This window comes from Phycodurus eques, chromosome 6 (genome assembly GCF_024500275.1).
Source record: "Phycodurus eques isolate BA_2022a chromosome 6, UOR_Pequ_1.1, whole genome shotgun sequence".
NCBI classification, from domain to species: domain Eukaryota; kingdom Metazoa; phylum Chordata; class Actinopteri; order Syngnathiformes; family Syngnathidae; genus Phycodurus; species Phycodurus eques.
In genome coordinates this window covers 15,882,082-15,899,582 of record NC_084530.1, presented here as the reverse complement: position 1 = coordinate 15,899,582, position 17,501 = coordinate 15,882,082, and the positions used below count along the sequence as shown (strand labels likewise).

At 41.4% G+C, this 17,501-nt stretch overlaps 1 protein-coding gene across 2 annotated transcripts in view; it reads left to right on the top strand.

The window, feature by feature from the left end:
- Positions 1 to 15,534, top strand: part of LOC133404264 (FERM and PDZ domain-containing protein 1) — a 28,349-nt gene extending 12,815 nt beyond the window's left edge. The window contains exons 5-16 of one of the 2 annotated variants that reach the window (XM_061679994.1): positions 34 to 124; positions 261 to 306; positions 2,305 to 2,409; positions 4,253 to 4,348; positions 4,994 to 5,119; positions 5,250 to 5,369; positions 5,908 to 6,044; positions 6,220 to 6,439; positions 6,683 to 6,865; positions 7,476 to 7,620; positions 7,757 to 9,019; positions 9,732 to 15,534. In XM_061679994.1, the coding sequence (XP_061535978.1) occupies positions 34 to 124; positions 261 to 306; positions 2,305 to 2,409; positions 4,253 to 4,348; positions 4,994 to 5,119; positions 5,250 to 5,369; positions 5,908 to 6,044; positions 6,220 to 6,439; positions 6,683 to 6,865; positions 7,476 to 7,620; positions 7,757 to 9,019; positions 9,732 to 13,081 (5,882 nt within the window). In that variant the 3' untranslated portion in view covers positions 13,082 to 15,534. Of the gene's footprint in view, positions 1 to 21; positions 125 to 260; positions 307 to 2,304; positions 2,410 to 4,252; positions 4,349 to 4,993; positions 5,120 to 5,249; positions 5,370 to 5,907; positions 6,045 to 6,219; positions 6,440 to 6,682; positions 6,866 to 7,475; positions 7,621 to 7,756; positions 9,020 to 9,731 lie in introns of both variants that reach the window. The other variant, XM_061679993.1, reaches the window with a different exon arrangement.
- Positions 15,535 to 17,501: the final 1,967 nt, after the last annotated feature.

The following is a 17,501-nucleotide window of genomic DNA, read 5'->3' as shown; positions in this document are numbered from 1 at the left end:
AAGGACATTTCATGAATCCAGGTGGTCCCGCAGATGGCCGGCTCGTCCCTGGCGACCAGCTTGTGAAGATCAATAACGTCGCTGTCGATGACCTGACCCCTGAGCAAGCTACTGAAATAATCAGGTCCCCACTAACACTGGCAACTTCATTGAACCGCTAAACACAATGCATGTACAAGTAGCAATGTAAACACCAAATTCAAACTAAGTTATGTCTTCATGAAATGGATTTTACCAGCTCCTCTCCACTTTCTTCATAGAGAGTGTCAAGATTCGTTGTCTGTGACGATACTCAGAACAATGCTGGTAAGTCACCGTATCTTGCCAATGTCATCCACACATCTTTGTGAACAACAGGCAGAGTCTTGTTGAACTCTAATCTCACATTCAGTGCCATTGATGGCTTTAGAAGTCAAATATCCATGTTAACTGGGAAGGCTGGCAGTGAATGACTTTTAACTGCTATTTAACAACCTTTGTACAAATGCCATCTGAAACTGGTTCTGGTTTTAAACTGAGTGTTTAGAACAAGATTGTCAAACATATTGATTGAGGCTAGCCAATAGCACAAAACTGATTTAGTGTCAGTGTGATGTCGAAGTCGCAATAATGAAACATTAAGTTTATTCTACTTTTTATAATCAGATATTTTTTCTTTATATGACTCCATCATGATTGCGTGTGAGGTCCAAGTTCTTTCAAATACTAAAACATTGTTGAAATGCAATGTTGTCAATAGACTTATTTAATGAGAATTATTTTATTTAAAAACATTGATTGACAAATACGTAGTTGGTCAACATATATGTAATGCGAGGTGTGTCAGAAAGGTTCAAGGACTGTTGTGACCAAAAAATATAGTACGTGAGTAGGGAGGTCGCCCCAGCACGGCTACGTTCCACTCGACCAGGAACTGTCGGATGCTCAGACGCGTTGTCTTGGTGAAGCAGCCAACGACACTTCTTCAACAACTTTCGCCACTTCTCGCACACTGAACGATGCAAACGGCGCAGGATCTGCTTGAAATCCATCTTTCGTGACACCAGTCCTTGAACTTTTCTGACATACCTTGTATACTGTGTGTGTGCATCCCATCATACTGTGGATGCAATGTAAAATGTTCAGATGTATGTTCTGACAAGCAACAAACCTACAAATCAATGTGTCATCAAGACTTGGAGTTGAGCATCATACTACGCAACTCTGCTGTCACCAAGGTCCTACCACAATATCCCTGATAATTGTGGTGGCATGGCCACTTCGTCTGTGTGTATGTGGGGTGTGTGTGTGTGCGTATGTGTTGGTGCGCGAGTGACCACCCTCTGCACTTCAATCAGTAAGCCAGAAGCAAATTTCGGTTCTCACTCATGTGAAGGAGATCACTAAATAAATGTGGCTGAACCTCAGTAATTCTTCTCTTTGCCTCTGCTGATGGAAGCAACTTTAATCTGTTTTGATTCATGGCTCTCAGGCATTCATGCGCATGTTACTTAAAATATGAATTTATCCATCCATTCTCAATACCGTTCATCCTGTTCAGGATTGCGGGAAGCTGGAGCTTATCCCAGCTGACTTCAGGCGAAAGACGGACTACACACTGAACTGGTCAGCAGTCAGTCTCAGGGAAAAAAAATATGAATTCAATCGAATGCAATACATTTAATATTAATTAATTAAGGACCACAAGAATAATTCAGAATTATTGTCCATATTATATTCAAACTGTCAATCATGTGGCTCATTAGCACATCTACCTCACAGTTCTGAGGTTGAGGGTTGGAATCATGGCTCTGGCCTTTCCCATGCTTGCCCTTGTTTTCTCAGGCTTCCTCCCACATTCCCCAAACATACATGTTAGGTTAATGAGGAGCACTGTCCACAGCTGTGAATGTGAGTGTGAATGGTGGCTTATCTAGATACAGTAAGGCCGGCGATTGGCTGGCGAACCCGTCCTGGGTGTACCCCACCTCTTGCCAGCTGGGGCAGGTTCCAGCACACTCGTCACCCTACGAGGACAAACGCTATAGAAAATGGGAAAATGCATGGATATCAATTGTGTGGCTTCACCATGGCAGTATGTGTGTGTAGCATGATCATATTGCCTATTGCCTCAGATGTGGTTCACCTAGTTTACCTAATGTACTCAACTGCTGAATGCCAACAGTGAAGAAAATTGCTCGCCTCTAAATGTTATATTGTTACTCAAAGTACACAGCCGGCATACTGTCGACTTGCATTATACAGACTGCTGATTAAATAATAGAAAGAGTCCACAAATGTTTTCGTACCATGAATATGTTTCAGGGCCCGAAGTCATCATTTATCACACCTGAGAAGAGGGCCAAGCTCAAGTCTAACCCTGTAAAGGTTCGCTTTGCTGAGGAGGTGGAGGTCAATGGACACTCTCAGGTTTGTGTTAAAACAATATCCAGTTACAGCACTCCTGCCCTCACCCTCTTCTCTGTGGACATGTTTTTTTTTTTGTTTCAATAGTGTAGCGTTTTCACAGATCCGCTTGACATACTGCTGACGTCTGTTAGTGTGAAATGTTTCTCTTAGGAGCAACGATATATATGGGCAATTTCTTCAGAGCGTACAGTACTGAAACACCTGGCTGACAAATGTCACAGTTTGTGGTCATAAGGACAGGCACCCATTGGCTCTGTCAGCAGTTGTATTACCATACAGTATACTGTATTCTTAGCATGAGGATTGCAGTTCAGATTGACATATGGATTATGTCATAGTGCAAGGTGTAGTAGATGTTTCAAAAAGTCCTGTAAATGTTCTTATGTGTGAATAATTACAATACTATAGATTATACTTGGTTGTATGCTGTATCTGTATGCACTTAAGGTGAGTGATGCCTTCTTTTCACACAAGCCTGGCTCTGGGTGCTCCCATTCTGTTACCGGATGTGAAATTAGCTAGATGAGGGAAAAAAAAAACACTGAGGCTGGAGTGCCCATTACTAATCCCAGAGAAAATGCAGGTCGATATTTGCCTCATCTCCCCATATTGACTGTGATTAACATGCAGGACTAGAAGATCAATGTTAGGGGGGGGGGGGAGATTTGGAGAGATCAGAGTAGGTTTTCAGTTGAGTTGTACAAGTTAGAGGGCAAGTTTATGGTGGAAAAACTTTAGCCATTTTTTTTTAGCACAAAAGAAATGGCAGTCGATTTGATTTGTTGACTTTTTGTATCCACCGTAATATGGAAATTGACTTTTTAATTACTAACCCATCAAGAGCATTTTACACAACCAAGTAAATAATTTGGGAGCTGCTATTTTTTCGATAAAGTTCCCAGGTGTTTTAATAACATGTCCATGACATGCGTCTGTAAAAATACCCCAAACACACCCTATTTCTTGTCTTGCTGAAGTTCCCCTATTTGGGGGGCTGGCTCTGTGTCATGCAAGCAAGCGACTGAATATCCCGCCACATCTGCTGTTGGGCTAATGGCGAGGGTGGCTTTTGTTACCGTGACAACCAAGGTGGTTCCGCTGATATCATGAAGAGAGTGGCTTCAAACTTGCAGGAGCGAAGCTCGGAGTGTAGCCCATAGCGACATTAATAGCATTTTTACTCATGGAGGAAGCAATTCACACACTGGACCGTCTATCGTCTACGATAGACGATAGACAAAGAAGTTCCGTCTGGGCGTGGTCATTATGTAATTTAGCCTCTCTGTTACATAACAGCAGGGGAGAAGATCAAGACTGGTAAAAAGCATATTTTAATGACAAATACAACATGCGTTGTTTTGTCATGTAGCAGATTTCTGTGCATGTGTGGTGACCCATCCCTGCCCTCTCTGAAGCAAAAAATAAAACAAACAAACAAACAAAAAATATATATTTGTGATTGCCAATTTTATTCAAAGACGATATTGTTCATGTAGAACGATCGAAATGAAATCGGTTGGCTAGAAATCGATTCAGTAATTTTTTTAGCCCAAAAAAAAAAATCATCCAGTGTGACATGTGAAGTAACTGGGCTCGAGACCGTGACCAAATTGGTCGCATTTGCGACCTTATTTTCAGCTTGGGTTTTACCGCTAACTGCAAAGATTGCCTGCTTAATCTGTCTGTCGTTTTCATTTTACACATTATTACAAACACAGTCATGTTTAATGTCTAATGTTCTCAAATAAATGTTACTTTATTTTATTCCTATTCTGTCAAACTATTATTTGGCAATGTTTTGGTTAAACTCCTACTTTGACCCTGATCCTTGTCTGACTTGCAGGGGAACTCGCTGCTATTCCTGCCTAATGTTCTGAAAGTATATCTGGAGAACGGCCAGACCAAGGCCTTTAAATTTGAACCCAGCACGACAGTCAAGGTACAGGATAGATATACATTCACCTTATTATTATTCTCACAACATACATACAGTCCACACAAACCGAAAGTATGTCAACATCCAAAGTTTAGTACCATGTGTAAATACATTTAACTTATATTTCTATTTATATAAAATAGCATATTAATTTAGCTTCCCCCTTCTTGGGCCTGTGTAAGCTGACTTCGCCAAAACAAGTCTTTTTCAATTATTTTCCTTGTCGTTTCTGTTGTTTAGAATGGGGGACACATTATACAAACATTCAACTCAACCAGTTGGCCCTGCATGTTTTTGTTTCTGGCAATAGCACGATCTCCACTTTGCTTCTTGGCCTGACTGTGTTCAAAATCATCCAGATGATCTAAATTGTAACATCTATTGTGACAAAGACAAAGCATGACATTAGTGTTGCACTCGTGGCAAGCCAATCATATATTAATGAATGGCAAATGGCTTTTAGACCATTAAGATCAATCAACACACATTGTTGTCAGGACCATAAAGTAACCACACAAACCATGCTGGTTCCCCCACTTCACTAAACTTTTCATCCAAGTTTATTATCAAATATTTGTTCTCTAAACTCTGTTTTCTTGTCTTTTAAAAATATATATTGGTTTTTTTGTGTTTGTTTTTTTCCATTAGGACATTGTAATGACACTGAAAGAAAAACTTTCTCTGCGAAATATCGAACATTTCTCCCTGGTTCTGGAGCAGCAATACAGTGTCACTAAACTACTGCTGCTACATGACGAGGAGAAGATACAACAGGTATTGATACAACATGACACTTTTTACCCATTTCCTCAGTTGAATATATTGAAATGAGTCTATATAAAAGCAATATATCTTTAACCTAAATGCAGTGAATATATAAATATGACATTTTGTTTGAGTTCAGGTGGTCCAGAAGAAGGAGTCCCGTGACTACAGATGTTTATTCCGTGTTTGTTTCATCCCAAAGCAACCCGAGACTTTGCTACAAGATGATCCAACTGCCTTTGAATACTTTTACCTGCAGGTATAATGTAGAACCAGCAATCCAGTAATCTAGCATTTTTCCATCCTTATGCCAAAACTGAAGTTTCTGATTTACTTTTCCATCAAATGTGTTTTACTATGCTAAATATCTTTACAAGGGTGTTGTATTTTAAGGTGATACAATACAATAGTGGTTTTCCTGGATTTGTAGATACTAAAACAGGTAGGCAACAGGTTAATGCCTAATAAAAAGGATGGGAAAAGACAATTAAATAAACCCTGCATGCGGGGTTCCAGCATTCATAAGGACTGAGCCATAGACTTGCAAGGAGCCTAGCTGAGAAACATAATAGGGCACAACAATTCACTCATTTAAAAATCAATAGAATTAATTATAACATGTAGATTGTGGGAGGGCAGCATGAGCAGGCTGTTGCTGCACTGTAAAAGTTGGAACTGTGGTAGCTTTCTTAAACTAGACAGAAGAGCCTGGCAAGAGTCCAGCCTCGTTAGGATAAAAGCAAATGGGAGTCAATCAAGAAATATGAGGATGACTTGTGTGCTTGTGTTTGTGCTAGGGAGTGAATGATGTCCTGCAAGAGCGCTTTGCAGTGGAAATGAGATGTAACACCGCTCTGCGACTTGCCGCACTGCACATCCAGGAGAGGTTGGCGAGCTGTGGACTGTCCCCAAAGACCAACCTGAAGATAGTCACGTAAAGATACACGCATTACATCTTCATTTTATACAGTAAACACTGCACTGCATGCAATTTATATGCTACGTTTTAAACTAACACCAGTGGAGTTTTAAGTTTTATTTTTAAATATCTGTGGCATATTTATGGACTTTCATTCTCTTTAACTAGTCAAGTTGTGTGTTTGCTCTAGTAAGACGTGGGGCATTGAGAACTTTGTTTCATCCACATTGCTGAGAAACATGCGAGAGAAAGATTTGATGAAGGCCATTAGCTTCCAGCTGAAGAAGAGCCAATCACAATGTGATCCCAAACAGAGGGGCCTGACAGTCAACCAAGCGCGCATAAATTACCTGGAAGAGCTGAGTGACCTCAAGTCTTATGGCGGGAAATCCTTTAGCGCAACAATGATGGTAAGGATTTCATATGTCCTTAGTGTAAATGTGAATGGTTGTTTGCCTCGAAATGATTATTATTATAAGGATTATGTGCCCTGGCTGGCAGCAAGTCCAGGTTATACCCTCCTCAGGCACAAAGTCAAATTATGGGCTATCCTCCAGCTTGTCCTGACCTTAACTGACCCTAATGGGAAGCAGTGGTGTAGAAAATGGATATATGTATCTATTTGTTTGACAAAGCCTCTCCCTTCTCTTCAGCTCCAGGACCGAGAGTCCACAGTTACACTGTTGGTGGGTGCACGTTATGGAGTGAGTCAGGTGATCAATCACAAACTTAGCATCCTGTCCACCCTCACAGAGTTTAACAGCATCACACGCCTCGAGCTCGTTCCCGAGTCTGACAAGGTCGGCTTGGTTAAAATATACCTGCAGGACATTATGGTAAGACTCGCATTTATTGTGTGCACTGTGTGTAAATGTGTGTCTGCAAACATTTATATATGAAAAAATATTTAGAGGTTTCCGGCACTATTTTTACACTAATTTTTCAATGAATGATATATAGTACTGTGCGAAAGTCTTGGGCCACCCCGAGCTTTGTCATGCTAAGGACTTACGGTGTTTCACAGATTGAGAACAGATAGTACAACAGTAAATGCAGGTGCTCCACAGTTTACAATGGAGTTCCGATCCGTCAGTAGAAACGCAACCCAAATTTCAAAGTCAGGGCTACGCTACACTAACATAATTCTCTACTAAATGATAAATCTAATGGTTGCCAAAGATTTGTTTTTGCTTTGAATGCATATCTATCATGTTTTAATGTATTATTTAAGTTAAAAAAATAAGACAGTTATTTCTCTCTTTTTGTATTAATTATCATCATCATTTGTTTAATATTCATGGAATTTTAGCTGCAGCAACTGAAAAAAGTGATGTGTATATTTTTTTTCATTTTGATTTATCATTCAGACTTTCCTGACATTATATTTACTTATATTTGAATGCACCTATTCTTTTCCCCATTATTGCTGTTTTCTCTCATCCTCAGCCGATTACACTACTACTGGAGACAGTTGCGTCTAAGGATATGTCGTGCCTGATAGCAGGATACTGTCGAGTTTTTATTGACCCCAATATTAACATCTTTCCCTGGATGGATGTCCCAATAAAGCACAGAGTGTCTGCTGAAGAAGGTACACGGACAGCTCATGTACACAAATCACATAATGTATATTTCCAAGAAGTCCCATTAGGATTATTTTAGTTATTATTAAACAGAGTATCGGATGACTGCAGCTGTTGAATATTATTTTGCATTTCGGTCCACAGGTTATGTGTCACGTTGTGGTAGCGACTCTGACCACTCGTCGGACTTAGACATGGAGCCGCTTGTCACCCATGTGTCTTGCAATGCCAAACGCCGCCCACGCGTCAGACCCTCTTCAGACACAGATGCAAGGAAAAGACGAGAAGCGCACGCCAGGAGAAACAAGCATGACAGTGAAAATAGGAACAACAAGACATCAAACAAGAGGCAAAAAGAAGAGAAGGATGCTGAGAGAGAAAAAGGGGATCATTTACTTGAGTGTGAGAATGAGGACAAAGTACTTGAGGAGAAAGAAGCCCCTAATGTTGGACAAACAGACAAGGATCATGTGAAACTTGAAAATGAGACACAGGAATCTAAATTGGGATGTGGAGTAGCAGAGGCCCATCCATCACAATCAGATTCATGTCATACCGACTCTCGTGTTGTTACCAGCCCTTCCAGTGACTCTCTCGACCTCCTGGAGGAAGACGACTTGATTTCATGCTCCTCTTCCTCACTGAATATAATAGTTTCAACACAAAGTCACGCTCAAATTTATTCAACACTTGAGCTTTACCCTTATACTCAGACACACGCTGAGGCCAACTTACTTGTTCCTCCACCTGCTCATTCCCATCCTCTTCTTCACCTCACATCTTGTAATAGTGATGACAGGGGCAACAGAAGGTCTGATGACATAGTCGATCCCCAGCACTTCGAAGCTGTCCCCACATCACTTGACACCACCAGCTCTTACACTGAAGACGACACCACATGTTTCGCTGAGCTCTCTCGCCTTGTGGACCTCCTCCCGAGCCCTCCGGAGGCCAGTGAGGATGAAGAGGATGTAGAAAAGGACTTGAGGAAAATGAGAAATAAGCTGAATGACAACAAGGAGGACATTTTAAGGAGAATATGTGAAGTAACCAAAACAAGCAGGAAGAGCAGTATTCGGGGACGCCCCCAGTCCCCGTCGTTGTCCTCAGCCTCTTCCCACTCTGACTTTGTGTTCAACTTTGACCAGAGAGATGCCAGCTGCTACTACAAAATCTGCTCCAACATCACCCCTGACAGTGCTCGCAGCCTTTCCAAGCCTGAAAATGATACTCAGAGAGGAGATAAAAAGAAGGAGGAAGAACAGCGTCAAGCTAATGAACTGGCATCAGCGCCCATCCTCCAGCCACCACCTGGCTATGGAGACAGCAGCTCTGATGAGGAGTTCTTTGACGCCAGAGATGGCTTCACATCACCTAATGACCAAACCTCAGGCATGGAGATAAAAGGTGATACCGTTTCCGTAGTGAGGTTTCTGTGAGTGCCTTCCTTATATCACTATTATATAATTGTGTGTTCAGAATCACTTAATTGTGTATACAATTCAGCAATTGAGATCTCATACACAGATTACCGTAATCTTTTCAAGATTGCATGGCAAACATAACTGCCGCACCAGGCGTTAAATTTCTTTGGGGGGTGGAGACACCCTGTACTGGTCACCTGTCAGTCGCAGGGCATATAAAGACAAACAACCATTCACATTCACAACTATGGACAATTTAGAGTCTGTCGTTAACCTAGCATGCATGTTTTTGGAACGTGGGAAAAGTACATGTAAATGTACGTATATATATTTTCAAAATAAAACACATTGACACGTGAATTGCAATACAACAAAAATTATATAAATTGGTCATTCTTTCTCTGCGACCCGGTAACAAATGCCTCACGGCCCGGTACCGGTCCGCGGACCAGTGGTTGGGGACCACTGCATTAGCGTAATCCACTGTAACTAAGCGAGTAGACTGTTGTTTTTCTGCCATCTAGTGGCTGAAATTTATACGCTGCATAATCATTACATAGTTGTTAACAACATGACAGCCCACACACACACACACTTGTTGGGTGTCACATACAAGCTTTGAGGAGAGAAATGTGTTGTTTTTTTAAGGGAAAAAGTTTTAAGTTGTTTCTGTTTTGTTTTGGTTTTTCTTTCAGATAATTGCACTGGGATGAAAGTGGATTTTGGAAGATCACTCAAACTTGGTGAAATCAGAGTCTCTGTGGGGGATGCAAACAAAGATGGAAAATCAGAAGAGGAGAGACAACAACAAGAAAAGGAAGGAGGTGGCAAAAAAGGACTGTGTGAGCTGAGAAAAAGATCCCGTAAGCGTCGTTCCTTCATGGAAACAGATTATACCTCCAGGGTATCATATCCAAAACCCAAAACAACATCGATGCAGGACCGGGTCCTTTCCATTTTTAATAGCAACTTTTTGGCAGAAGGTAGCGATGCCCACACACTGAGTTCTGAGCCTGAACCTTTAGAACCAACAGATAATCCAAGTCTTACTGTCTCCTCTTTGACTTACTCTGAAGGGGAACCAGCACAGCTTGAGTCAAAACCCATTCCATTTAATATTGGCTCCATTGAGGAAACTGGAGACTCTCTGGCATCAGGTACCAGGAACAGGAAACAAGAAATGGAGATGGAACCTGATACAATGGAATCAAAATCTGTCACAGATCACATTAAGAGAGTAGCTCCCTCCATCGCTGTTGTGCGATGTCGGGTGGATCCGGATGGGAAGGAGAGTGCTGATTGCAGAGGTGACAGACCGGAGACAGGAAGGGACCAGGAGGGGTTGGGAGATCGAAAACTAGAGGAAGACAAGGAGCAAAGTATGGCAGGGAATGGACCATTCACTTCACATATGTTCTTGCCGAGGGTTACTGAGAAAAAAGTACCAATTCCTTGCAGTGAAGATGAAATCAAAGCTATCACGTTGACTTCATGGCTGACAGAGTTGAATAACAAGGGGGTCCACCAGATTGCTCCTGTTCAAAACTCACATGCAGAGGATGATATGCCTGAGGATGACTCAGCACTTTCATCATATTCCCCCCCACCCCCACCACCCTCTTCCCCTCTGCCCCCAATGCCAGTTTGTCACAAATCCCAAAGTGACTGTTTACATTGCACAGGAACCTCAACCAAACTATCCCCACCCAACTCTGAGGAGAAACAAAATGAAGTCCACAATCCACAATTAAATTTAGAAATTACGAAAAATGAAGATGAAGCTACTGACATGATTACATTGGCTAGGACCGCTAGTGATGAGGTTACTGATAGTATGAATTCTGATGTTTTTGATGATGATGATGATGATGAATTAATAAATGATGATATTGGAAAAGATGCCGACGGACATGAATGGACAACAGCTATAACTCGGAGCGTGGGTGCTAATTCACTCGCAGGAACGGCTCAATCTGAGATGAGAATTAACTGTCCCAACAATTCAACTACTGAACCCCATTTAAAAAGTAATGGTCATCCTGAATACACTCACACTATAAATTCCATCACAGCTAAGCTTGGCGTTGCAACAAGTGTCATAAATCATACATTTAATTCGGGAGCTGGAATGAAAACTGAAGTTTCAAATGCTTTATGTATGACTCAAACTACACATACACCGAGAGAAGGATACTCTTCTCCAGGTGGTGATTCTCACTCACTTCAAGCAAACACTGCCATGGCCCATGATCTTGCCAAAGAGCCTCCTCTCCCAACTCACTTCATCTTCCAGTCCTGTTCCCCCAGCATCATGGGCCGCTTGTCTGCCTCCACCCTTAGAGGGAAGATTCAAAAGTTGCCTCTTTATTTGTCACGTTCCCAAGAGACCCTTAACAAAGCCACACGGGTGAATGACGCCCAAAGTCCTATTAGGGAGAGCGAGGCCAACATTGATATCTCGCACATTGTAAAAAACATTCATGATGTCACAGAAATCACAGAGACAATGACTGAGCTGGTGGAGTCAGATGATTCAGATACAACTCTTACTGGATCAGAAGTGGAGTGTGATTTCTTTGTCGAAACAACCTCAGCCAAGAACTCTAGTTTAGTATCAGAAGTAAAGGAAACACCAGAAAAGATCTTAGTAGACCATGAAACTACCTCCTTACCTCTCCAGGCTGAACCCCAACCCCAACATACAAATAGGCTTCTCCCCGATCCTAACAATACACTGGGACCAATAACAGAGCCCCCAGTTTCCATGCTGAGTAGCCTCCGAAGAAATTCTACAGGCCTTACAATGGACACTCCTGGTCCTATAATAGTACCTCCAGAATCAAAGATGGGAGATACAATGCTCGTTGAAAGCATTCCAGGTTATAAATTAAGCACTCAGTCATCCCCTAGCCTTCCTCCGATTGTGGTGACTACACAAAATCTAAATGGACCAGGTCTACATTATCATAGTCAGTCACAAATTGCGCAAAGGACCAGCAGTGACAGGCCCTTGATGGGTCTTTGTAGGCCAGCAGAACAGACAATGGATTCATCACACGCACCTTATTCAGGCTGCAGGGTGTTTACCTTCTGGGAGGAACCATCCCAAGTATCGTCAGAGGTAGGGACTACCCTAAACTTGAAATCTGAAATTGGATGCACTTCTGTGCTGACATCCAGGTGTGAGTCAGCAGTAGAGGGATTAAATATGGATACTTGTGGTTGCCCAGTGGTCTACAACAACTGCTTCAGCAAAGAGGGCAGCTTTGATGAGGACTTAACCGTCTATGAGTTCTCCTGCCAAGGCAGTGGTGAAACACAAAGTTCCAGATTATCTCTTCCGCTCATGACTGATCCTCCATCATCATCCCTTCTTTCCCCCTCTTCCACACACTCTCCCACCTATCCACACATTCTACTCTCCTCCCCAGCATCTGAGCTCAGTCCCCTGCTCTCACCAGTATCTGATGCACAATATCTCCACAATCAAACACAAAAGGACACCATTAATCGCCTTGGAACGCAACGCTACCCAGAACCACCCACTGGGTTCCAAGTTCTACGAGCGGATGTAGACCAGCTCCTTTTTGTCCTGGAAAATATCAACATTGACCGTTCTGTAGCTGGTCAAGGAGGTTGCCACCCAAGGGAAACATGTGCTTCCCACTTTACAGAGAACAAGCAAGTGCTCCAAACTGAGACAAGGCGGTTGACAGCATGCTGCCAAAAAATGGTAGCCACTGACCAGAGTCCAGAGGAAATGCTCAACTCTTTGGCTGATAGTTTCCGGACCTTGGTGGAGTTGGCTGGTGCATGCATATGGTTTTCCAGTTGCGACAGGTGTAAGGGGAGGAATGCAGAAGCAGTTGCCGGTCTGCAAGATGTGGCACGCTCATTCAGGGACTTCTGTCTGGCAGCAGAGCGAGCCGGCAGAAAGCATAGCTGCCGTGACCTGAGCACCAAGCTGCTAGCCAAACAGTGCACTGCACTCACTGCATCTGTCTTCTGCCTCACTCAGATCTTCCGTACTCTCACTGCACTGTGATGTGGCAACAACCTTTAGTGAAAAACCTCAGCTGGCATGTTAATGGGTGGGAATGGTGATGTGCATATTTACTGACTACATGATGTGCACAAACACAACAGTCTGCCAGTAACCCACCTGCAATCTGCCTCGGCAAATCTGCTTCCATTCCAGTGTAGATTTGTACTTGAATGTATGCTGTATTATGTTTATCAAATAATTCAGCTGATGAACGTTACTACAGTGTTTTATTGAGTAAGCAAGGAATGTATAAGAACGTATTTGTAATTGTTTACATACCGTACTTTCTCTTGTATAATGCGCACCCCCAAAGTTGACCTAAAAATTCTGGAAAATCCTTATACCTTGGTACAGTGCATATTTACAATGCAGGATTTTGCTTCTACCCATTTGATCAAAACATGAAGTATTATCTGTATTTTGTTAGTTTTTTCAAATAATTATTCTGAAGTTAAACACTTTATTTGAACATGTAATCCTTTTTTTAATTTACTTGCTCTTATTTTGAAATTCACAGCCCTACTTTTATTTAGTAAATTAGAACACACACAGTTGTGCTCATATGTTTGATTACCCAGGCAGAATTTGTAAGATGGGTACAATTCTTTAAAGAAAACATAAATGACCAGGTGAAACACATACAATTTTATTTTATCCATCCATCCATCTTCTGAGCTGCTTCTCCTCACTAGGGTCGCGGGCGTGCTCGAGCCTATCCCAGCTGTCATCGGGCAGGAGACGGGGTACACCCTGAACTGGTTGCCAGCCAATTGCAGGGCACATAGAAACAAACAACCATTCGCACTCACAGTCACACCTACGGGCAATTTAGAGTCTCCAATTAATGCATGTTTTTGGGATGTGGGAGGAAACCGGAGTTCCCGGAGAACACCCACGCAGGCACGGGGAGAACATGCAAACTCCACACAGGTGGGGCCGGGGATTGAACCCGGGTCCTCAGAACTGTGAGGCTGACGCTCTAACCCACCGTGCCACCAAATTTTATTTTAATGGGATTCAAATTAAACGGTCAAGCATTTCAGAAAAGCTTGATCATTAAACAAAACATAACCATAAAGAAATTAATGATGGTTGTTTATTCATCAGTCATATGAAAAACAAAAAATACCAACAACATTTTACAAATTCTGCCAGGGTATGTAAATTTCTGAGAATAACAGTACATATATGCAGTCATACGTACCCCCTGTCATATTGGAATGAAAGTGTAGGCTACACCTTTTTTATAATGAGGTGGCGGTGGTATTTTGGATTGAAAGTGTACAGCTTTTCATAACCACTAGACGGCGTCATACATTTATAAATTGTGAACATTTTTTTTTTTTTTTTTTCATTTGCCCCTATACCTATGTATAATGCGCACTATTGACTTTTGACAATTTTGGGGGGAGAGAAATGCGTATTACACACGAGAAATTACGGTACTTAGCTTTACTCTCAGAAGTTTTGGCTTGTGACAGTGGTGGGCCTTTTGCTTCTGTAGCCCTGAGGTCCAAAATAGACATGTAGACAATACAATCACACAAATACCTAATGCTTCACAAACTGTTAATGTTACATATTATGGAATGCTTTTAGGTTTGCCATAGTTTTTTGTTTAATGTTCTCATTTTATATGTTAGGGCCAAAATATTTATTAACAGTTGTGTACTGCAACATATATACAGTATTTTTTCCATTTGAGGCTTTCAGTGAGAAATTCCTTGAATCTTTTTTTTTACCAGTTGAAAAAAATTATCTTGACGGCATAGTCATGTTAGTCAACCAATTTTTTATTTGATTTGATAGCACTTTGTTGGGAGCTGAAGGACTTTATTCTCATTTTGACAACATTGTCATTAACACTAAGTGCATTTTTAGGAGTAATTTCCCAGTACGGCAACAAATCTAGGAAACCTAGTAAACTGTTAATGATCTAATTCTCAGCACCGCCAGAGCAGAAAAACAGTGGGTAGCTTTGTTGGCTTTGTGCTGTTTTACCATTTAATTGCCAAAGCACTTCAGGGGTTCAGACAACACCAGTCACACTGATCAGTCATTGGGTAAAGATCCTTTGTGGGCATTTGTGTGCTTATTTATTTGTTACTAAGTTGTATGCACTTGCAACTGGAGCATGCCTGAAGATTATGTTTCACCACAGAAACACTGGGAACACAATATTCAATTGTATGCTATACGATGGGTATTGTACCTGAAGACCGTATGTCTTGAATTTCAATGGAATATAATAGCTACTGACTGGAACGGTTTTTTTCATATAACAATAAATGTTTTATCACTATCATACAGTATGTGCTCAAGAAGCATGCAGTTAAGCCATACAATGCATTGTTGTATCAGGGATTGTGTCTGAATGGCTGAATGATGACTTCTTGCCCTTGCTTTGTACTGCCCAAGTCTACTATTAAAACTTACATTCTGATTTTTTTTAAGTGTTTGTGACTGGGATTCAATTCAAACCACCAAACATAATTTAAAATGTAAAATACATTTAGGGGGGTTTCTTAACAGCATCAGGTCAATAGAAACCAATCTGGGTGCAGTTTGAAATATTCAATTATTGTGGAAGTTCTTGATACATTTATTACAAAACCGTGCTTTGTGAAGTTTCATTTATCATTGCAGAGTCTATGCTAGTCTAAATTGATCAAGGATTGATCAAAGACAGAGGTCCGCAGTCGAAATTGTTTTATCTGAATTAAAATAATTGAAAGGGAAGGAGGCTATTAATTTCTAATGAGTAAGTGTTGGGCATAGTTTCATTTTGAATGTTACATAGAAATACATGTTTGTACTTTAAAGGGGAACATATTATGCCATTTCCTTCACAATATAAAACAGTTTCCAGTTGTCTTAAATGTCCCCTTCTGTCACTATTTTTCTATTTAATTTTGATCATCTTTGCTGTCTTTTAATCAGGTTTACATGATAATTTTTGTTTGAAATGCCTAAAAATGTCCCTTTTCAAGCTATTCAAGTTGATCTTTTCTGCCCGGCATTTGGGACAGTCAGATTAATCATCATTATGTGACATGTAAATGAGCTTTGCTCTGATTGCATCACCCATCTTCCCCAATTTAAATATGGGAAAAGAGCTTGGCTGTACCACACCGTCATTCCGCTGCTGAGGATGTGCTCCACGACACATCTGGAGAAGCTGCAAAAGACACCGATCCCCAGTCCGTCCGGCACAGCGCAGCTTCTGAAGGAAGTACAAATGTTGGTGTGCCTTCTTGAGCAAACAGGAAGTGTTTCGGTTCCACGTAAGGTCCTCGGAAAGGTGGACTCCGAGGTACTGTACTTGTAGCTGGAGACCACTTGCCCTGCTGGTCCTCCGATGTGTGGGGGGCAGGGGGCGTTTTTCCCTTCTGAAGTCCACCACCATCATTTAGGTCTTGTTCGCATTGATGCAAACACTATTATCTTTGCACCAGTCCACCAGATGTTCAACCTCCTCCCTGTACTCTGACTCATCATTGTTTGTGATGTGTGCCACCACTGCTGTGTCATCTGCAGACTTCACTGTATGACAGCCTGGGAATATTATCTGGATTTTTATAGTCTTAAAATAACCCTTGAAAAAACCTCCTCCTCCGGTGTTGTTGATCTTTCCCATAATTCGGCAAAGATTGTATACCTGTTTCCTTTACAGTATGGTGATTTGGTAGCCTCTATTTGTTTGCATAAATCATTCACAGCACAGTAAATAGCTTGCTCACACAAAAGCATGGTAAGTGAGCGAACAAAATGACAAACCTATTAACCCTACACTGCCGTTTTACAGCTGTTATGTCTCCAGTCGCATTTCCTCGTTTCAACAAGGACTTTGCACTTGACTGCACTGTTTGCTCCTGTCAGCTGTGTGGTATGTGTGTTTGATTGGCTTCTTTAATTAGGAATTACCAAGGCAAACTTGCGTAAGCATCTAATTTTACAGAGATAGAGAATCTTTATATGTGCACAGCTTTACATTTTTTTGTGGCTTCACTCCATTCACAAACATAAATGATGCCAATGCATTTTTTGTTACGTTTTATGAGTTAATACGAAAACAGGTCACTCAAAGTGTGAATGGGTAGGACATGCAGTAGCCTACATATGTGCTCTCTGGAATAATAGGTGTTTTTGTTGAACAAGTATCATTGTTATGTGTGTATACTGTAACCGTGTCATGACTGGTATGACACAAGCTCTATGTATTGCAGTTGTTATTATTAATTGGGACTAGTAATGGTTAGGGTAAGGAAGTTGATCACAATGTTTTAATAATGAAAACCTGGTCTGCTTTGTGGGTGAGTGGGGATTATGTAATTTTGGGAATACACACTTTACTGTATGTTGTCCGCCCCTTACAGTGTTGTGCCTCAACACAGAGGTCTTGTGTTACAGGTTTTCTCAT